At 41.1% G+C, this 23,115-nt stretch overlaps 1 protein-coding gene across 5 annotated transcripts in view; it reads right to left on the bottom strand.

The window, feature by feature from the left end:
- LOC115922752 (G-protein coupled receptor GRL101-like) overlaps window positions 1-23,115 on the bottom strand; it is a 52,611-nt gene that overhangs the window by 11,752 nt on the left and 17,744 nt on the right. Inside the window, exons 6-9 of one of the 5 annotated variants that reach the window (XM_030982297.1) lie at window positions 16,617-16,668; window positions 16,400-16,419; window positions 2,708-2,779; window positions 1,881-1,952 (exon numbers count right to left, since the gene is read on the bottom strand). In XM_030982297.1, coding sequence (XP_030838157.1) covers window positions 1,881-1,952; window positions 2,708-2,779; window positions 16,400-16,419; window positions 16,617-16,668 — 216 coding nt within the window. Of the gene's footprint in view, window positions 1-719; window positions 792-1,880; window positions 1,953-2,707; window positions 2,780-16,399; window positions 16,472-16,616; window positions 16,669-23,115 lie in introns of all 5 variants that reach the window. The other 4 variants (XM_030982295.1, XM_030982296.1, XM_030982298.1 and 1 more) reach the window with 4 other exon arrangements.

The raw sequence follows: 23,115 nt of genomic DNA, 5'->3' as shown, positions 1-23,115 counted from the left end.
ATTACGAAAATTGCCTATTGCTGTGGTAGAACATCCCTTCACTGCTATTATTATGTAAAAATGTGTAGAACAGGTGAATATGCATGTGACACCTGTTCTACACATTTCTACATAATAGCAAGAAAGGGATGTTCCTTTGTCTACCTGAGGAACTGTATATTTTATGCGCACGCGACATATACTAGTACCGTACTAGATTTAGGAAAATCAAGGTTGACGCATTCTCGATCGCCGACTGAGACGACGTAACGCATGTGCAGTGCCTTAAAATGACGTCACATGTTGCAGTCAAAGCTGTCGACGTGCAAATCTAAAAGTCCCTAGTGCCTTAAAAGGACGTCACACGTAGCAGTCCACTTTGTCGACGTGCAAATCTAAAAGTCCCTAATTGCGCTAATACGGCGAGACTACAAAGGCACCAGTAGGATAACTCAACTCAATGTTAACACTGGTCACTTCGTAGTCACTTTATATATGATATCGTTTTCACATGCTGCGTCAAAGACTATGCCAGTCGCTGACGCAACCCTGCGTCATGAAAATAACGCCTCGTGTGCATCGGGATGTAAACATGATTTTATTTATCACTTCTTTGCTATATATTAATGAGAATAGACACGAACAATTTGTCACAGTTCTACAATATTACTAGGGTTAAAAGAATGACCTAACAAAGAGGCAATGAGAAAAATGAAATAAAAATCTAAAGAATTACTTACAACCAAACAAGATTTTTCAAGTCGCTAAAATAATCTCTGTGCACCACACTGATCTTATTACTGTGGAGATATCTGGATGTGAAAATAATAATCAAATGTCACGAAAAATTGTTTACGCATGCATTCCTATCCAATGCCACAACGTACTTCTCTAGATGCATTAGAGGTATTTTCTACCACGAGGTACTCTTATATCTATTGGATTCCCGAGAAGAAGGTGGGAATTTTTGGCTAATTTTAAATTTTGCTAATCATAATCAATGATGGAAATTTTAAGATAAAAGTGTTGAAATAAAAAAGAGAGGATCTTATGCTCAAGAAGGATCCGCTATTCAAATCGCTGCACCGTCGGTAGTTTTCTGGACCAGAAATGATGAAATAAAATGTTTAAAACATGATTTCTAATGATCTTTGATATTTTCTTTCTTAGTACTGTCCCTGAGCTGATGATTTCGGCACGGTGTGCAGTATATATTTTGAATCTCCGCGGAACATTTCGCACCCAATATGTGCATTTTTCCCCTCGAGTTGAATAGGCCGCCGGTGGCATCATAAATCCATCGAGAATGAAATAAAATGTCTACATGATTATCGTCACCATTCAAAATAAATTGGTAACAATATGGATGTAAAACATAAGCAGAAAAGAGGAAGGGAAAGTTTGATATTCCGCTATTTTACACAGATATAAACGTATGATAAGCAGCAAATCTAAATCGGGACAAAGAGAAAAATAATATATAAGGAGAAATTAAAAGGCACTATGCAATTTAAAATCAACGATAAAATAAAAATCGAATTGCAATTGTCGTGATAGCTCATAGAATGACAAGAACATGTACTACGATTGATATGTACTTCAAAAGAATCTTTCTAAGATGAAGAATATATGAATTTCTAAAAATAGATTTTTTAACTGATTTGTTTTGAAATAATAAACTAACTACAAGATTTTTTAACTGATTTGTTTTGAAATAATAAACTAACTACAAGATTTTTTAAATCTTTATGAATTAAAATAAATGATATGAATCTAATTGAATCAAATTATATTCATACCAAAATTACACATCTATAACATGCTTCCACCATTTTCCTTGTTGCACAATAAAGGACTAACTAAAATATGATCATGCCACGTTAATGAAACTTCTCACTCACAATCGTCGTAACTCAGGAAGACCAATAAACGCGCCATTCTCAATAAATATCAACATATTATCATGCAGATACCTAATATATTCGGATAAAAGACGAACAATGAAATAAATCTGAACTTAGTTTGAATGGTTACCAAGAGATATCCTTGGTAACCAAAACAATCTCGAGAAGGTCATCCGTTTTCAAAGAAAAGTTATTTTCTTGGTGTAAGGTATTGTTAACCCACATGAACTGGGCATTTCCAGTGGTTTTAAAGACTTGAGGCGCTCTGAAAAGCATGGCCACACATCCCAAATTACCTAACTACCTATAACACCAGTATTACAAAAAATCAACAATCGTATAAAAACACCAATAAATATTTCTTTTTGCTCATCATTTCCGGCTTCATAATTGATTAATTTTTGTTTAAATCTCGTATACAATTTCATTGAATGCATCTAAAATATGTAATATTAATTTACAGTATTAATGCTAATTTGATTGCTTTCTTTTTTCTTCAAATGTATAATCATAGTATTGATGTATTTTCAGGGACCCATGGAAAACCAACCTTAGTTGAATGGGCTTACTTGGTGATATATTGATAAATGAGTAAACAAAATAAAGTGAAATTAATAATAACGATATTTAGGGGGTGTAATCAGTGTTTATAATTATTGTGATTCATAAGGGCCCTGATGACCCGTCTTCAGCTGACCAACCATGATAAGGCCCTCGAGCATTCAAGGAATCTATTCCTACTGGGTACCCATTTATCGCACCTAGTTGGAGAGTGATGAATGTAGAATAATGCTTTGGATTAGTTTAAACTAATTCTCACTTACAAGTTCTGAAGTCTTGGCATGCCTTGGAAGGATCCTCTAGATAAAGCGGATATCTTGTTCCCTGACAAGTCTCTGCACATAAGAGAAATGAAAATAATAAAGTGTATAAGGTGTAAAAAAAACGAGGGCGTCGATTCACAAAAGAAGGACAAGTTCGCGGACATTTCATTAAAACACATTTTAATTTTGATTTTGACACGTGTTAAAATGGGATGTCGGCGAAGCTATAGCTATATGACGGTATCGTAAAACGATATCCTGAACCCTAAAATGGTTAAATTAGCTGCAGTGCTATACCCGAGACCCACCACCAAATTAACTCTTAACCAAACGATAATAGTAAACATCTTGGTCATTCAGAAAAGCATGCAATCGGTAGTTTGGTCCATAGCGTATTGAAAGTGTGTTTTACTTTTTGTAATTTTTTATTAAAGAATTTGTAATTATTATATTACTTTTGTAATGTTGTCTTCTTTTGTAAACGGACTTGATGAAAAACAGCCTTGGCTGAAAGCAGGTTTTTATTTCCGAATTGCAATAAATAAAACAACAATACAAACAGAGATAGTTTTATAGAGCTCCCGATATATAGGTCTCTCCCATAAACAATTTCTATGGGGGGGGGGGGGAACAATTTGAAGCTCCATGAGTTGACCTTTAATCGTGTATGTGTGCGCGTGTCACAACTTTCTCTCTTAATACGCTATGGTTCCTGTACCCAAGCATCATCACGAGCGTGTCAATCAGTTGGTGATGCATTGTGCAAAACCCGGCCTTTAATCCGCTGTAACATTCAATCACAAGCTAAATCTTGTTTATTACAAATGCTCGTTCAGACATTACGCGGCGAAACAAAAGACAGGATTTATATGCGAATCAAATAAGTCATGGACAAATCAATCCTTGCTTATACAACAACAAAAACAGCCTTTTATAAATGTATCCCTTTTACCTTTTTACGTCAACGATTTGCAAGGGTGGCATGAGAATAGAAGGCTGTTACACTTAAATCATCTCATAGATTAAAAGTCGTCCTGGTTTTCAAGGTTATTTTGGTTTATATTTTGTACTTTATCCGCTCTCTTGTACATCTTTGATCATTTATATAGCGGAGAAGCTGTACAGATCTGTTGTACTTATTACATAGTAGTTGTACCCTGGCTTTAGCTGAGCCGCCTTAAAGCATTTAGGAATTTCTTCCCATTGTACTGATTTCCTCACCTGGGTGGAGAGAGGCAAATGTGCATGTAATTCAAATGCACGGAAATGGTTATCACCTATGTCTGATTAAATTACTAAAGTTAAATGAAATAGTGATAGCGTTGCCTCTTCTATGTTCCATGAGTATTAATGGAAGATGTCACAGGTCTTCATTATATCGCATCATTTATTCCAGTAACATGACTTCCAACCTTGATAGCAAAATACTCTAAAGTGAAGCAGAAAGATTTGAAAGTAGACTGGTGAAAGTTTGAAAGAGATCGGACACAAAAAAGTTATGAATTTTTGAAAGTTGTAATCACTAAAGGAATAGACTTTATAATTTGGGTGAATCGGCAATGACACTGTGATGTAGTTGCGGACAACTTTCCTAATTGTCCCAGCACAAAATTATAAAAATTACAATTTGACAAAAATGTATAACTCAGGACGGTCTATTCTCTTTCGAGGAACTACATGTATAATGAATGCAATTTGCTCACGGGAATCAAACCTCATGACATATTTTATCATCAGAACTCAGAACAATATCCCAATATAAGTCTTTTCAGGAGTTCCCTGTGAGTATGTTATTTCTCTGTTGTATTGAATTTTTATAGCATGTGTCTGTGAACTGTCTGTGATCTATGTGATACCAATTGCCTCTATTACACTTGGCGAGGAAATGCCTGTCCGTGAGGAGAAGCAACCTAAAGTGAGCTATTTTCATAATCTACATTTCCTACATGGTATTGTTTACTTGCACCGTCATCATTGGTCATAAGTTCATATCATCCAATATGGCGTCTTCAGCACAGAGCGATGACGTCACCCAGAGAGTCATGAATGAAAGTTTGAGCGTTTTCAAAATGAGACCAAAAAGCTTTCTTTTGTTACATAAACGCTTGGATGAACAGGCGGCCCGATTGATAATGATGAATTCAACAACAAGTCAAAGGCTGATGAGATCCAACGTCTCTCAACCTTTGTTACGGATTAACGCAGTGAACGCACCACAATGATAGACTTTCGCTTAAATCTGTATCTATAACCTCGATCAGGGATTATGTTGTTTTCCGTAAACATAAACACGTTTTAGAATTTAGGATAGCTTGACTTTGTGTGCACGACAATTGTTGTTTGTCGTAAGTGGTCGACCCCCTCCCTCCCCCTCCCTCCCCCCCCCCCCCCCGCGTAAGCGCCTGGACACGAGTAGGGAAACAGAACGTTGCAATGAATCAGTCGGAAGTGATGACTTAGACGTTGTTAAGAATCAAATAGATATATAGAGATATGAGTGTGAGGTATTGTGAATGGATATTTGAAAGCGTGTTCACTCGTCACACAACATAACTCTTATTTTTATTTTAGCTACGAGGAAGCAAGGTTGCACTGGCAATAAAATACATGAAAGAAAGTATTCCCTTTTCGTTAAGTTTATTGGGTACTGATGAGGCTGGCCGTACACTTGCAAAGTGTAGCCAAGCACAAGCGATGACTCGGAATGAGAATTGAAGATATTGCACGTAGTTACATAGAAATAGTAATGAACGAGAATGGACATGAATAAATGCGATGTACATAATGACATTGAATGAATAGAGCTTACGACAGAATAGAAATGGCGTCGAAAGTCCAATGAAGATGAAGAGAGTTGAGAAGAACGAAGGAAGGGGCTCACGCGATGATTGCGGAGGCTTGAAGGCGGAGATGCAGCTTCGTATTCGTGGCTGAAGAGCGGTGAAGGATCTCGACGCTGACGCTCGTGATAAAGATGTGGTTGAAGCTCTCAGGCGAGAAGAGAAGAGAAGAGAAGAGATGTGGCGCTCGACGACGAAGCAGTGAATCGCTTGATGTCGGAGGCAAGTAGAAATGTAGACATGCAAAGCCGGCACTGGTGCTGAGTAGTAATAGTTGCTCGTTTGATGCACCGGACTTTGATGAAGAAATGTTTAGATGAGCTGCGGTGAAATGATGAGCTCGTGAGTGGAAAGAGCTACCGGAACGAAGAAACTGGCAGCTCCCAGCGGAGAGTCAGGCGCCATGTCGGTGCTGACTATAACGTTCCACTGGGAGACTGCAGCCCGATGAACACGGCAGAGAAAGAGTTGACGTGCCGTAAAATAGACGACAGGCACAGAAGAATGAAGCCTGGAGAGGAAATTATGGAGACGTCTTGACTCGACCAAGGTGAAAGCGGGAGTGGAGAAAAACCTCGTGGAGTTGAAAATACGCGGGGGAACGATGCGCGGAACCACGATGCTCGATTGGAGAGAAATACACACGTGGCCCGAATAATGAATATAAATAAGTACCGTGATGGAAAAATACTGGAGACATGAACGTACGGTAAAAGTAGGGCGAATGTAAGTAGGGCGAATGTAAGAGCCGCTACATTACTCCCCTGCCAGAATTGAAGCTGTGTATGCAATACACAGATGAAAGGCGATAATATATAAATGAGCAAAGTACAAAATGTCACAAGAATCAATGGCTGACAAAAATGTAAAAGTGCATGTATTGTATAGTGTATGCAGTAATTTACAGCAGCCTAGGAAATGTACAAGCATGGCATGTTGAAAGAATGTAATACAACAAGCATGGTATGCGAACGGCTGTTTAGTTGCCAAAAATTGAACAGTGAGTATTGACATGGTATGCATCGAATAAACGTGTATAACTGCAAGAGCATAAAAAACATTCGATACATAATCCAGAATGAAGACATTTTATAAAATATTGTTAAGTCCAAAAAGTCTGGGAATAATAAATTCGTACAACCAAGCTTCAAAGTAAACGAGGGGTCACCACTTTAGAGATATGATTGGTGAACGTACTAGGCCTACATCATGACATAAAAAGGTAAATGGGCATTATCGAATGAATGTAATGACATAAATGGAGCTTACGACAATAGTGGAAATGAGGTCGAAAGTCCAATGAAGATGAAGAGAGTTGAGAAGAACGAAGGAAGGGGCTCACGCGATGATTGCGGAGGCTTGAAGGCGGAGATGCAGCTTCGTATTCGTGGCTGAAGAGCGGTGAAGGATCTCGACGCTGACGCTCGTGATAAAGATGTGGTTGAAGCTCTCAGGCGAGAAGAGAAGAGAAGAGAAGAGATGTGGCGCTCGACGACGAAGCAGTGAATCGCTTGATGTCGGAGGCAAGTAGAAATGTAGACATGCAAAGCCGGCACTGGTGCTGAGTAGTAATAGTTGCTCGTTTGATGCACCGGACTTTGATGAAGAAATGTTTAGATGAGCTGCGGTGAAATGATGAGCTCGTGAGTGGAAAGAGCTACCGGAACGAAGAAACTGGCAGCTCCCAGCGGAGAGTCAGGCGCCATGTCGGTGCTGACTATAACGTTCCACTGGGAGACTGCAGCCCGATGAACACGGCAGAGAAAGAGTTGACGTGCCGTAAAATAGACGACAGGCACAGAAGAATGAAGCCTGGAGAGGAAATTATGGAGACGTCTTGACTCGACCAAGGTGAAAGCGGGAGTGGAGAAAAACCTCGTGGAGTTGAAAATACGCGGGGGAACGATGCGCGGAACCACGATGCTCGATTGGAGAGAAATACACACGTGGCCCGAATAATGAATATAAATAAGTACCGTGATGGAAAAATACTGGAGACATGAACGTACGGTAAAAGTAGGGCGAATGTAAGTAGGGCGAATGTAAGAGCCGCTACAGATAAATTGTCTGTCTTTGCAAAAAATTGCCAGTTTTTCAACATACCAATTTTAGGCTTTTAATGCTTGTTTGCAGTTTGAGAATATCCGTCGATAAGCGATTGATATCCATCGCATCTATGTACGTAAGAGATAGGAGACTGCAAACAGACTTGCGATTGATCCGTATCAATCGCTACTCTTTAAAGACCGTCACCACTACTGGGCAAGAAGGGATTAGACCACACAGCGAGCCATCGAGGTCACTGTGACAGGTGGCTATCTCATTAACTCAGCTCTCATTTAACATAAGAAAAAGAGGATCATGGGGGACCAACAGGCACCGATTGGGGAAGTTTTCTATATAGAGGGAGCAAGTAGCTACAAGTATGGCAGTGTGCCTTTAAAAGACGGGGCCCTGACCTCCAAAATACATACACGGGAATGAACCTGACCCCCATTATGAAACCTTAGCTGAATGAGATCTGCACTCGAAATACAACACGGTTCATGAGGATCATTAAAAAAATATACAGGCAGGCCTACTCAATATTTCAGTACGGAAATAGGAGGAATCGTCAGGGGCAGGTATATAGAAACAGATACATGAATAGGCCTACTTAACATTTTGTGAATTCGCCTATCAAGTGTTCTACATAAATGGTAATGTAATCTTCTTATTCTGTAAAAGTACAGGTAACCATTTTTCGGTGTATCTTCGTACTTTTAATAACACTTATCGGATAGTCGTGCATATCAATGTAGGCCTACCTCTTAGACATGCAGTATTTAATATATTAAAACGAGGTGATTCCTAAAACCCCTAGAAAGAAAGGGTTGACCTCTAATAAAGGTGATTTTTTTGTGTGCTTTTTTGTTTGTTGTGTGTGTGTGTGTGTTAGTTTGGAAGAATATCATAGTAGAAAATGCCCCTGTAAATATTTACTCTAAGATTGCTGAAAGGTATGAATCAAAACATATTGTTGTCCCACGTATGCATTTCTGTGCACAGTGCATGTGATATTCAGCAAGACTAAATCAATTTCTTCTTATTAAGATGATTCTCAAGCCTAACAGTACACACCAAATACCCGACTTTTTCCCAATTGCTCACATAATTTTGCATATAGGTGAATGTGTGGTTACTGTCCACTAAGTCTTAGGCAGTGGTATATTCCATGTACTTTTGTATGAGAAAGATGTTTTTAAAAACTATTTTATTATACTGCCATGTATTACTCCATTTTTTCAGTCCGTCAAAAAACGTTGACTCAACCCTCGAGTCTTTGAATTTGAAAGAACAGATTACAGACCTAAAAGCATACTTTGTGTCATATCAAGTATGAATAGAACTAAAAGATTTCAATACCATGCGAGTGATTGCCTTTCTTTGTCTCCCTTCCAAGAGGAGACAAAACTCCACTGCGTTCATCCTAATCACTTTGCACTCTCATTAACATTTTACGAGCCATTATTGGTGCCTGATCGCCAATATTGACCGTTATTTAAAATATAATTAATAATTGATATATGTTGTGTTTGTAAGACTGTGCTAACAGTCAACGTCGAGGGCTCAATCCCCTTTATGTACACATGAACGCAATATGATCGGACATCTTGGAATAGATTAAATCATCTCAACTTCTAAATTCATTGTATCTAGTTTTATGTCTCTGAGTTCCTAAATACTACATCTGGCGACGAGAATGGCTGGAATATGTCTTGTAGCACCTAACCCATTCCTAGCAACCCCAGGAGAACCTCCTGTGCCTTGGTCACGATGGATTTTGAGCTTCAAAACGTATTTGACTGCAAGCGGGTTGGACACAGCGGAGATACCCGACCTCCGCCGCCGCGCAATCCTGATCCACTGTTTGGGCGCAGAGGGGCAGCGGATCTTCGGACAGCTGGAAGTGTCTACTACCGGTACGTACGATAAAGCTGTTGATGAACTTGAGAAATATTTTGGGCCAAAAACAAGTGTGATGATTGAACGATATCGTTTCCGACAGAGAGTACAAGGTCATGGAGAGCCAGTAAGACAATATGTGGCAGCCATAACCGAACTGGCATCCAAGTGCAAGTTTGGCACCTTAAACGATGAACTGGTTAGAGATCAACTAATCGAAAAGACGTCTATTCCCCGTATTAGAGAACGTCTGTTAATGGAGGATGACGGTCTGACACTTAAGAAGGCGCTCGATCTAGCGATCCAGATCGAAGCCGCAATGCTGGACGCCAAGCTCCTCAAACAACACGATGTGACTGTGAGTGCCAGTACAGGCAGGGCTCAAATCAATTTTTTGTCCACGGGGGCTCTTCCCCCCCAAAAAGAGCCCCCGTGAGCCTTCTCACGGGGGCTCTTTTAGTACTGACGGGGGCTCTTTTCCATTGAATTGGTACATATGATACTCATCAATTATTTGCTATTTCATCATTATCACTTTAATCAGCATTTTCCCTCTTACAAATTTACAAGCTACATAGCTGTTCCTGACTTTCATCCCGTGATGACATTCTCTCGATTTTTTCTCGTTCTGCACATAATTTCCTCCTCATTATTCGGAGCAACCTTTACATTATTTCTTTACTGAGCCGCGTAGCGGCGAGGCGATTTTGTATGTGTGCTATTTTGGACAGGCGCGGATCAACGGTCCGATTCTACCGCCCCCCTAGCCTCCCAAACCGGTAAAAAAAATAGGATAGTAACGTAAACTTTACCTTACAAAATTAAATAAAAAACGCCCCCCCCCCCTGACCTGCCAGTGACACAAATGCGGCATCAAAATATTTGTGCTTCTCTGACCGTAATTAAATGCCTAAAACCCCTGAACCCCCCACCCACACACCAATTTACGCTCGCTACCCTCTACCTGATCGTAAATACTTTAGCCCCCCCCCCCCCACTTTCATAAACGTTCACCTGAGATAGGTGAAAGTAAGAGTTAAAAAGAAAGTCATGCTAAAACGGCGCTTTACCTCCCCCCCCCCCCCTGAAAAAAATATAATAGATTAGTGGTCCTCCTGTCCAGCATCCCCCCTCTCGCTTTAATATTCACCGGCCGGCTGAGTCGGCGCAAAAATGTTCCCAAAAAACTTGACCCCCCTAAACAAATATATGTGCATTTATCCAGACCCCCCCCCCCCCCGCTCATTCGCCGATCGCCGGCTGGCTGATTCGCCGCTAAATATTTTCTCAAGATTTGGCCCTCCCCCCCCCCCACCTCTTGCCGCCGGCTGGTTCGCCCCTGATTTTGGACCCCCGTAAGTGATGTTTTCCTGGCATCTACTTACATGCGAAGCATCGTCCACGAGCCGCATAGCGGCGAGGCGATTTTTGTTGTTGTTGCTATTTTGAACCCCCGTATTATTTTCCTGGCATCTACGTTTTTCTATGCACATCACATTTTCAACATCACATTTTCACTTGGCAGCCCAAGGGGGCCGGGGGAGGGGGGGGGGGGGGGGGGGGGGGGGGGGGGGGGGTTAGGAGGGGTGCGTGTTACCAAAATGTCCGGTAAAGGGGTACTTTTCGTGCGACAAAGTCCGGCCCGAGAATTGTAAAAAAAAAAAAAGGGGTGTTTTAACATTTCACCCGGAGATTTCTTAAAAAAGGGGGTGTTTTTTTTGGACTCCTGAGAAATTATTCCGAATTAAGGTGAGTACATTGAGCATTTTTCATGAATAAGGGGGTCTCCGAGGCAGGAAAAGCCCGCGAAAAGCCCGCGAAAGAGGGATTCGGAAATGTTGGCAGCCCTCAGATAGGGGGTGCTTTCAAAAAGAGGGAACAAGCATAATGCGTACCCTAAATAACACTGAGTGGGGGGGGGCCGGGGTTTCTGCCCTTGCGCGATTGCCTCCAGCTCCAGCAGACATGGCGCGGCAGCGTGCACACGTGCCGTTACTAACGGCGCAGTAGGCCTATAACCACTGCTGATGGTGGCACTGCACTGCGAGCTGAATCAGTAATAATAGGCCTACTCATAGAACGGTAAATCTTGCACGCTAATCTAAGTTCTATTTCATTGGTTTAAGGTTTAAAAATTGAAACTCAATATTGTGTTAAATTTATAACAGAAAAGATAATCTTTATTTTATAATTCCACGGGGGCGATTTTTAATTTTGCAATCGCCCCCGTGAGCTACCTGACGGGGGAGATTATGTAGCTCACGGGGGCGAATCGCCCACCGCCCCCGTGTATTTTGAGCGCTGAGTACAGGACATAGTCATACTGCACTTCAGGCAACTCCAGTACAGAACATCAAACGACCATATCATAACAAAGCCCGCTGTATAACCATGCTAACTCGAAGTCGTGTTCGAACTGCGGACGGACACACCCTCCGAAAGCGTGTCCAGCGTTTGGAAAACGTTGCAATTCGTGCTCGAAGATGAACCATTTCTCTAGCGTATGCAGATCTACCAAGAAAAGTGCATCTTCAGTTCGACACGTTGATGAACCAATAGAGGGCGACATAGCAAGCAGCGTGTTCACACTCTCAGACCGGATTTCTTCAGCAAATTCAGGTCAGTTCAAAGAATGTGAAGTGCAGATTGCTGGTACTAACCTCTCTTTGATGATTGATGTGGGGGCCAAAGTGTCAATTCTTAGTGATAAACTGTATCATCGACATTTCTCACATTGTAGCCTGTCATCGACATCGAGCAAGCTCATAGCATATGGTGAACCACCTACACTGATTTCCGTTCTGGGCACGGTTGAGCTTCCTGTCGGGTACAAGGATGTACATCTCGACAGCTTTACGTTCTACATAGCGAAGGGCGAGAGCCTTATGGGAGTCAATCTGTTCGACGCCCTAGGATTTCAGATGAACGACCACACTGGTGAACGCATTCGGCTCATAGACAATGCGTATAGAGAACGCTATGCTGCACTTTTCAACGAGTTTGGTAAATGCAAAGGATATTGCCATGCACCAAGGGTGGATTCCTCAGTCCCACCTTCTGCACAGAGTCTCCGTCGACTTCCGTTAGCTGTCAGGGATGAAGTCTCAAAGGAACTTCGTAGGCTTGAATCCGATGGCATCATCGAGCGCATCGATTCATCCCCGTGGGTGTCTAATCTGGTCATCGCACGCCGTAAGAATGGAGATCTTAGACTTTGTGTAGATTTGAGGGCAGTCAACAAGGCAATCATTCCGGATAAGTATCCACTTCCTACTATGAATGAACTTTCAGCTTCATTCCACGGAGCTAAAGTTTTCTCTAAACTAGACATGAGACGTAGCTATCTCCAGGTTCTGCTAGCAGTGCAGAGCCGCCATCTCACTGCATTCAACACACACATAGGCATGTTTCAGTATCGCCGTATGCCCTATGGACTGAACTCAGCACCTAGCGCATTCCAGAAAATCGTTTCTTCAGTTCTAGCTGGAATCGAGGGCACGTTGAATCTCCTTGATGATGTGGTAGTCTTCGGAGAGGACAAGGCTCAGCACGATCAACGATTAGCAGAAGTCATGACGCGCCTCGCCAAGCATAACTTGACGCTCAACGAGGCCAAGTGCACGTTCGCTGCTTCGGACATTGATTTTCTGGGATATCATGTCACTGCAGATGGTCTGACGCCTACGCTCGACAACGTTGCAGCTATCCGAACACTCCCAGCCCCAACGAATGTGAAGGAGCTAGCCTCATTCTTGGGAACAACGAACTTCTACCGCAAATTCGTGCCACAATACGCAGAAATCGCAGAACCTCTGCAGAAGCTTCTCCGGAAGGACGCGCTTTGGGAATGGCACAACGCACAAGAGACCGCATTCAACACGCTCAAAGGAAGAATCGCAGAGCCGCCAGTTCTCGCTCACTTCACTCCAAGCGCTGAAACGTACGTGACTACAGACGCGTCAGCGTTCGCTATCGGAGCAGTGTTATTGCAAACGATCGACGGCAGTGTACGTCCGGTCGCATTCGCATCTCGAGCGTTGTCGGACACAGAGCGAAAGTATTCTACAGGAGAACGCAAAGCTCTCGCATGCATCTATGCCTGCGAACACTGGCATATGTACCTCTACGGTCGCAAGTTCACACTTCGTACTGACCATCAAGCCTTAACAACCTTGTTGAGCACTTCAGGATCTGGACACCGCCCACTCCGCATCTACAGATGGTCAGATCGACTGCACCAATATGATTTCAAGGTCGAATATCTCGCGGGTTCACGCAACCGAGTAGCAGATATGCTTAGCCGTACACCGAACGCGAATAGCAATCGCGATAGCCATGCAAGAAGCGACATCGAAGACGACGTCGAAGACTACGTTCTTATGGTGATCTCTCACGTGACCGCAAAGCTTGTGATGCGTGAGCAGCTGAAAACAGAGTCAGCCGCAGATGCAACTCTACAGAAGGTCTGTCATTATCTCCAAACAGCATGGCCTAGAGAGATTTCCGAAGACCTCGTTCCATATCATCGTGTTCGCAATGAGCTAGCTATCTTCGACGACACGTGTATCGCCCGTGGCACCCGAGCGGTAATCCCGAAATCGCTTCAACATCGTGTGTTACAAACCGCACATGAAAGTCATCCAGGTGTGGTGAAGATGAAGCAACGATGTCGCGAAGCAATCTGGTGGCCAGCGATCGATCGACGCGTAGAAGATCTCGTCAGATCTTGTGAAGCGTGTACTCTCAGCGAGAAAACTCAACCGCGGCCAGCACCACTGCAGCCGACCCCATGGCCGAAGAAGCCATGGCAGCAACTTTAAGTCGACATCTTTGGGGAAGTCCAAGCCGCTCCTCAAAGTCAGCGATTTTTGTTAGTTGTACACGACCTCCATAGCAAGTGGCCTGAGATAGCAGCAACAAGCTCAGTCACTACGACATCAGTCATTAGCATCTTGGAGAAGATGTTTACCAAGTGGGGTCTTCCAGAATCTATCGCCACGGACAATGGACCACAGTTCACGTCTGAACAGTTCGAAGAATTCCTAGCCGTTAATGGAATTCAACATCGCCTCACAACTCGCTACAACCCTCAAAGCAATGGCGGCGTAGAGCGTTTCAACCGGGTAATCAAGGAGAGCTTGAAAGCGAATCTCGCAGATGGAATGACCTTCGATAAGGCCATCCAGACCCTACTACGCACGTATCGCTCAACACCTCATTCGCTAACCGGAAAGACTCCAGCAGAGTTGATGTTGGGACGGAACCTCCGTATGCCATTCAGCATCCTGAAACCACTGGTTTCAGAGCCTGCAAGCACACAGGCTGAAGCGAGAGAGATTGAGAGGAAACAGCAAAGCATGAAAGCGTACACTGAAAAACGCAGACGAGCAATCACACCGAAATTCGCTATCGGTGACTGGGTTCGTGTAAAGCGTCAAAATCGCAAGCACAAGCTAGCTTCGGGGTTATCGAAACCCAAACAGATCGTGAAGAAGCTCGGCTCGAATGCATTTGTACTAGATGACGGAACGCGATGGAACACCAGACGCCTTATCGCGAGCAAGCCAGGCAACATGAATGAAAGCGATTGGGAAGACACCTTTCCATTCCCTACAAGCACTGAAGATCAAGAGCAACAGCGATCAGAACCGCGAACTGTTCGTCGTTCTCAGCGTCTAAGGAGACGACCTGGATATCTACGAGATTACAGATCTTAAATCCTTAGAGCCGACAAGTATTGAGCATAGAAATTAAAAAACTGGAACGTTTAAGTTTTGGACTCATATGAAACAATTGCTCAATATAGGTTAATAAAATTTCAGGCTTGTTGTTAATAAACAAGTTTTATTTTCTGGACTCATAAACTTTTGAACTCATATCTGGACTTAGTTGAATAACATTATTCATCTCTTTAAAGGAGGGAAATATGTTGTGTTTGTAAGACTGTGCTAACAGTCAACGTCGAGGGCTCAATCCCCTTTATGTACACATGAACACAATATGATCGGACATCTTGGAATAGATTAAATCATCTCAACTTCTAAATTCATTGTATCTAGTTTTATGTCTCTGAGTTCCTAAATACTACAATATACAAATTACAATATATCAGGCTTTATTCCAGAGGCTTCAGTAACGTCATTCCGTAATTGAAATTTAGACGCAATTATGGATGGTTCGGGGGAATGAGAAAGTGTTTAATGGAAATTACTATCGATTCAGAATGATCGTTGACGATCAGCCATGCATCAAGTCTTTTGTCTTCTTTGTGCATGGTTGATCGTCAACAAAACGGAGTTAAGTCTTTTGTCAACTCTGTTTGTTGCTACGGCAAGCAGTCAGTAAAAACGACTTCGTTTAATCAAATTATGGAAATGCAAGCATTACTTTAAACAAACAGACCTTTGTTATTCCTCGCTCATTCTTCCTGATTAAAGTGTCATATTAAAGAGCAGGAAATGAACTTTTTAGAAATGTGTTTATCTCTTTGAAATTCCGATACCACCCGCCAAATGACTTTTTGGAACCCTCTCTTCAAATTGTTTTTAATCACTCATGCGTGAAAAATGCATCATATGAGTTGCATCACATGAAAGATGAGGATCTAAGTTTTACAAATATGTGTCATTTATTAATTATAATTTTGATTAAGTTATGATAAAATGTCGATAATTCTCGGTTTCGTTTTTTCTGGGACGCACTGTATGTCAAGCAAATCAATATTTGTTAACATTTAGATAAACAATTTATTGTTTGAATATATATTTGTTTAAGCAGTGCGCGCTTTTTACAATTCAAGATATATATATATATATATTTTTTTTTTTTGGGGGGGGGGGGGTTATTGGAATTAAAATGGATGACACTTAAAAAGCAGAATACAAGGCCTCGGCTAGTATATACTCACAAAGTTCGTAAAGATGTCATGTTTTCGAACACACGTTGCCCAATGGCAGATATACCATTCCCGGATAAAAGTCTGTTAAGAAGAATGCATAGAATAGAACAAAATTATAATCATTGATACATTGATACGTGTAGTAGTAGTAGTAGTAGTAGTAGTAGTATTAGTAGTATTAGTAGTAGTAGTAATGGTAGAAGTAGTAATAAATGTAGTAATAAATGTTTTCGAACACACGTTGCCCAATGGCAGATATACCATTCCCGGATAAAAGTCTGTTAAGAAGAATGCATAGAATAGAACAAAATTATAATCATTGATACATTGATACGTGTAGTAGTAGTAGTAGTAGTAGTAGTATTAGTAGTAGTAGTAATGGTAGAAGTAGTAATAGTAGTAGTAGTAGTAGTAGTAGCAGCATGAGTAGTAACATCACCCTCATCATCATCATCATCAACATTATTGTTATTGATATTTGATAGGTTCTTGAATACTATTCTTTTCTAAAGCTTGAACACTTCTGTTAATAATTCTCATACTGTATATTCCAGTTTGTCTTTGTTGCCCTGCATGTCATTAATCATTGAATGACGTAGTAGTGCAGCGGCTTAGCAAGAAAATTGTGCACTTTTTGAGAAAAGCATGAAACTTCCAGCATAGTTTGCTTTCACCATAAGATTTATTTTCAGATGTGGAGGGAAGTCAGATTTGACCTCTGATGACCCTGAGAGGTCAAATCCAAAATGGCCGCTAGTCCGCATGGTCTAATGTACAAGCACGCTTAACTTTTGAACCAAATACACCAGACAAACGTTTCATTTCCAACTAACTTGGGGATGCCAATTCATTTGGTAATACTTTTGAGATCACCTGAACTCAGGGTTTTGCATTTAGGTCAAGCTCAAGGTCAAAATTGACTAAAAATAGCAAGTTTTGAATAGTTACAAAAGGTTAAATCTCATTTATTTGTCATTTGTTCTCAAATTTATTTAGGAATGGTTCACCTGCATAGTCCACCACCTTAATTCTTTTCAGGTAGTTTATTTTACAGTTTGATTTGACCTCTGATGACCCTGAGAGGTCAAATCCAAAATGGCCGCCAGTCCGCATGGGCTAATGTACAAACGCGGTAACTTTTAAACCAAATAGTCCAAAAAATGTTTAAGGTGTCATGTCCAACTAAATTGGGGATGCCAATTCATGTGGTAATACTTTCGAGATCGCCAGAACTCAGGGTGTTGCATTTAGGTCAAGGTCAAGGTCAAAATTGACTAAAAATAGCAAGTTTTGAATGGGTACAAAAGGTTAAATCCCCATTATATGTCATTTGTTCTCCCCTATGTTCTTAAATTTATTAAGGAATGGTTCCCCTGCCGAGTCCTCCACCTTAATCCTTTTCAGTTAGTTTATTTCACAGTTTGATGTGACCTCTGATGACCCTGAGAGGTCAAATCCAAAATGGCAGCCAGTCCGCATGGTCTAATGTACAAACGTGAACTTGAACCAAATAGTCTAGAAAAAAGTTTAAGGTGTTATTTCCAACTAACTTGGGGATGCCAATTCATTACGTAATACTAAGAGATCGCCAAAACTCAGGGATTTGCAATAAGGACAAGTTCAAGGTCATATTAGCTCAAAAAAAGTGATGTTTTCTTTTTTTTTTAAATAAACTGTGCCTCTATTTTGACACTTAAGGGGCCATTATTTTATAAATTAATAAAATGACCCGTGTACCACCACTTTGATTATCCAGGGCAAACTTGTATATAGCTGCTTATCGGCTGGTCCTGTCACTTACGTATGAGTTTCTACTTCATAGCACTGCTAACCGTAAGCACACGAAAGTGGATTAACCTTACGCTGCTTACTGGACGAAAATGAATTTTGTAACAATGCACATTCATTGTGAACGCACAAGGTGGACGCCTTGTTTTCTTGCTAACCAAATGTGTCTGCTACAGTTTTAGCACGAAAATTTGCAAAAAAGCTATTCCAAATACGACCTAAAACCTGTTCATTACCACAGCTATAGATATCCACATGACTGTATTTAGCACTGTCCACAACTTATGAATATCCTAATGGTAACGATCAAAATCTAACAGTCTACAGAACAAGAGCACAATATTCAGTGCATCCTTTCTTGCAGCGACAGTGGATTACTCATGGCGCAATTTTGATGCTTCCGGGAGAGTGGTCCAAAGAGGCTGCCACCCAGTTTCGTTTGTCCAGCCTAAGTCAGATGGCTCTGGCATCTCTTGATTCTTGGCCAATATCTGGTTCCAACAGTTGGCCTGGTAGCAAGTGCGCTTGAAGTGCTGCTTGAGTGCTGCCTGGGTTGGATGAATGTTCTCCAGGTTTTTCTGTGCGAAGAGCTGTTTCCTGGCATCATTCACTAGGTATGCTCTCACTGGTTCGGTCGTATCAGCACCACAAATCGCTCTGGCAGTAACATTGATCCTTCACTGACCGCCCTAGACATGTACAGGAGTTCACTGAAGGAATCATTCACCTCTGGGAAAGACTTCTAAGTTTTTCCTCTGAATGCAGAAACAGTGTGACACCCGGTGAACGCATGAAAGGTTGGGAGAGGCATACATCGTGTCGGACTCATGGTGGCGACCATCATGCTTTTGTGAAAAGCTATACCGAAAGCTTGATCTGACACCAAAAGCGATCCAGCATCAGGAGCTGTCTTGCTGAATGAAGCCACGGCCAGTTCAACCGCATCAGTACCAACAGTACTTATGGTTACCCTTTTACACCCATGGGGCAAGGCCTGCTAAGTGTGACTCAGCAGGAGAGCAGAGTACTCCACTTCCATCTGTTGCATATTATACAGTTCCTTGCCCTGTGGTAGAGGAAGATGAACGACTTCGCATGACATGAAATCAAACAATTCGGTTTTGTTCTCATTGACTCGAAGGAAGTCCTTCAAGCTTTTTGGCAGCAAAGTAGAAGGAGCCACCCTTTTTCCGGTGCCCTTTCCCCTTTCCTGCCTTATTAAGGCTTTCAGGCTAGCAGGTAAGTATACACCCTAGTCAAGGTCGATGCGGATGCTTTTCTCGAGTTGAGCAAAGATGTATGGGACAAACACTCTTTCTCCATACTCTTGAAGTGTTCTTGATGTTCCAGGATTGAGCATTTGAACCACAGCTTCACCATCAATAATTATTGCTTGGGCCACAGGTGCACTATTGTTTTCGAGCAGATTTGATTCCAGGCAGCGAAGTAGATCTGCTTGAACTCCAAATCGCATTTTCCTCCAGTTAACATGCAAAGCTGGCGGGGCTGCCTGGTTTTCATGAGAGAAGATATCTCCATCCCTTGTCTGACACGAGATGTACATCCTGAAAAAGAGACCACGTACAGTCACTATTAGGTGCTGCAAGCTGTGCCTTCTGTTTTAACATAACCTTCGCCGGCTGCCGACTGGAAAATGGCAACTTGTTCGTATGAAGTGTTTGTGTGACAGGTGTCGTACACTGCTCTAGCCTTTCTGTCACACACTTTGTGTACTGCTCCTCACCTAGGGTCCCAATCCTTCTCCCCGTTTCAGCCAATTGGGTGTCCATGATATGTCGCTTATGCCAATGACTAGTAGGTCTTGACTTTGTTCTAGAAATGGATTCCCCATCTCTTTCAGTACTGTCAGAAGTTCTCATCCTCAAGAATGCTAACTGCACTCCAGGTTGCTGGTCATGCTGATGTTGTCTAGTGTTAGCAGAACCGTTATTTTGCTTTATGGCCTGTTCCTCAAACTCTGTAGGGATACTTTAAATTACTTAGAACCAAATAAAACACAAAGTAACTTAAAAAACATCTTACCAGTATTACTGAGCAGTTTTCCTGTCTTGAATTGAGATTTTTGCCGTATACTGCCTAGCTGCCAGGGCTCAAATTAATTGTTTGTCCACGGGGGCTCTCCCCCCCCCCCCAAAAAAAAAGAGCCCCCCTGAGCCTTCTCACGGGGGCTCTTTTATTACTGACGGGGGCTCTGTTTTATACAAATATCCATTGAATTGGTACCTATGATACTCCTCAATTATTTGCTATTTCTTCATTATCATTTCAATCAGCATTTTCCCTCTTACAAATTTACAAGCTACATAGCTGTTACTGGCCTGTGTATATAATATATACGTATACAACACTGATCTTTATGATGTCTTTAACGTGACATATCTTCTTCTCCCCTTGCAAACGAAAAAGAAAACAAGGTCAATAAAAGGGATTAAGCGACAAATAATGATTGTGATTCATATTGATGCGAATATTTGTTTGAATAAGCATTGCTATTCACCCGAATCTTCTTTGTAAAAACAACTTTTACAAATCTCAGCCATGCTTACTGAGTTGAGACGTTCCATTCAATTTAAAATACCCATTACATAATACACTTCTCCTAATCTCAAAGTGATCTTACAGCACAGTGGCAGAATTGCATGGCTGAGATTTATAAAAGTCGTTTTTACAAAGAAGATTCTGGTGAAAAGCATTGCTTATTCAAAAAAAAATCCTTGCATTAATTTGAATCACAATGATTATTTGTCGCATGGTCCTTTTATTAAATAACCTTGTTTTCTGTTTTGTTTGCAGAGGGAGAAGAAGCTATGTCACGTTAAGAAATCATAAAGATCAGTTGTATTATGCGTATATACATTATGATACCAGAACAAATGTTGATTATCAGAATGTCATTTTGGAATACCTCTATACAAATACCACATTGTCTTAAGCCCGTATCAGTATAAGTATGATCCAATATAAAGCTATTATTCTTTATTTAATTCAGTATAATGCTTTTCCTCAAAAGTAGTTTTGCTATTTTTTTAGGGTTGAGACGCTAAGAAATGGTTTCAAATGTACATTACACGAACCCTAAACCATTGCAAAATGATGGTGGTTCTCTCTCTCTCTTTATTTTAATCATGCATTATCAACTACATATAAAGCAGCAACAAAAAAAATAGGGTTATCTGAGATAGGTGAAAGTAAGTGTTAAAAAGAAAGTCATGCTAAAACGGCGCTTCGATTCCCCCCGCCCCCTGAAAAAAATAAAATAGATTAGTAGTCCTCCTCTCCAGCATCCCCCTCTCCCCCCCCCCCGCTTTAATATCACATTTTCACTTGGCAGCCCAAGGGGGCCGGGGGGAGGAGGGGGTTAAACCCCCTTCCCCCCCCCCCCCCGTAGATCTGCCCATGTTACCATCATTCCACGATATTTTGGTCTTCCTCTTCTCCTCAAAAGGGACTTTTAGATTTGCGTGGATGTGGACATGGACGTGGAAAAACTTTTTGTAACCATTCAAAACTTGCTATTTTTTAGTCAATTTTGACCATGACCTTGACCTAAATGCAAAACCCTAAGTTCAAGCGATCTCAAAAGTATTACCAAATGAATTGGCATCCCCAAGTTAGTTGGAAATGACACCTTAAACGTTTTTCTGGACTATTTGGTTCAAAAGTTAAGTGTGTTTGTACATTAGACCATGAGGAATAGCGGCCATTTTGGATTTGACCTCTCAGGGTCATCCGAGGTCAAATCTGACTTCCCTCCACATCTGAAAATAAATCTTATGGTCTAAACCAAATATGCTAGAAGTTTCATGCTTTTCTCAAAAAGTGCACAATTTTCATTATATTGGGAGCTTATCCGCTGTACTATAGGTGAAAATACTTTTGATATGCACTGTGTTCCTTTGCATGGGTTTTATATTGAATAAAGTGATCTTCTACAAAACTATATGTCAGGCATTATCCATGTGCATCATCTCTTCTTTCTTGTTGTCTTTTTTAAAGAATATTGCCATACGAAAGATATATCAGAAAGGCTATTGTACTGTGCATCATCAGATGGATTTATTTATGATTGTATCAGAAATTTGAAACGAGGAAAAATAAGCGAAGGACAGCTTACACGACGGTTCGTTGTTTTGCTATTTTAGCGTAATTAATGAGGCACTCCTTTAGCGCACAAGACATGCATTTTTTAACATCAATTTTCCATCCTTAAAACAAAGGCCTTTATCGCAGTTCTGACTTTGTATCAAGATAATTTTTTTTAATAACTTAATTAAACGGGGCATTATATTACACGGAGAAAATGCGCTGTTATTGTCAGAGACCATGCACTTAACGGCATTAAAATCTACATAGTGTCTTCCATTATTGATTTTAAAAAAAATCTTTTTAACCCCTTAGACCAACCTCGATCTCGTCTGTCGGCACTCTACGGTGTAATTAATTTCCGTTCATTGAGGACTATTCATCGAAAGAATAAATAGGTTAATAACACCTAAGGACCCAAGCTACATGGGAAATAATGATGATAAAGATGCTGGTATAATTGATTACAATCCAGAGATTTAATTAAAACGCTCAGAGTCATTACAAAGTGGGTATGTTATATGCCGCTCTAACGTGTTTTATACCTGTTGAAATAGTACATCAAAGTAAATACACTATACAGGGACCCGTTTCACTAAGCCTTTTTTCCAATGAAATATGGCTAAAATATGGCTAAAATATGGCTAAAATCAGTGACAAATCTGCTGATAACCAATCAGAAGCAAGGATTTCAGTAGCTTATAACAAAAACTGTCATTTGTCACTGATGACAAGTTTTGTAAAACACCCCAGGTTTGTAGCACAGTTAATTAAGAGACAATTTGTATGACAAGAAATTTCTAAACAATAAAAAGTGACGTAACTATCATTCT

This window comes from Strongylocentrotus purpuratus, unplaced genomic scaffold (assembly GCF_000002235.5).
Source record: "Strongylocentrotus purpuratus isolate Spur 01 unplaced genomic scaffold, Spur_5.0 spur5_scaffold_12, whole genome shotgun sequence".
NCBI lineage: Eukaryota > Metazoa > Echinodermata > Echinoidea > Camarodonta > Strongylocentrotidae > Strongylocentrotus > Strongylocentrotus purpuratus.
Note: the sequence above shows the minus strand (reverse complement) of the source record. Positions and strands in the feature narration are given on the sequence as shown.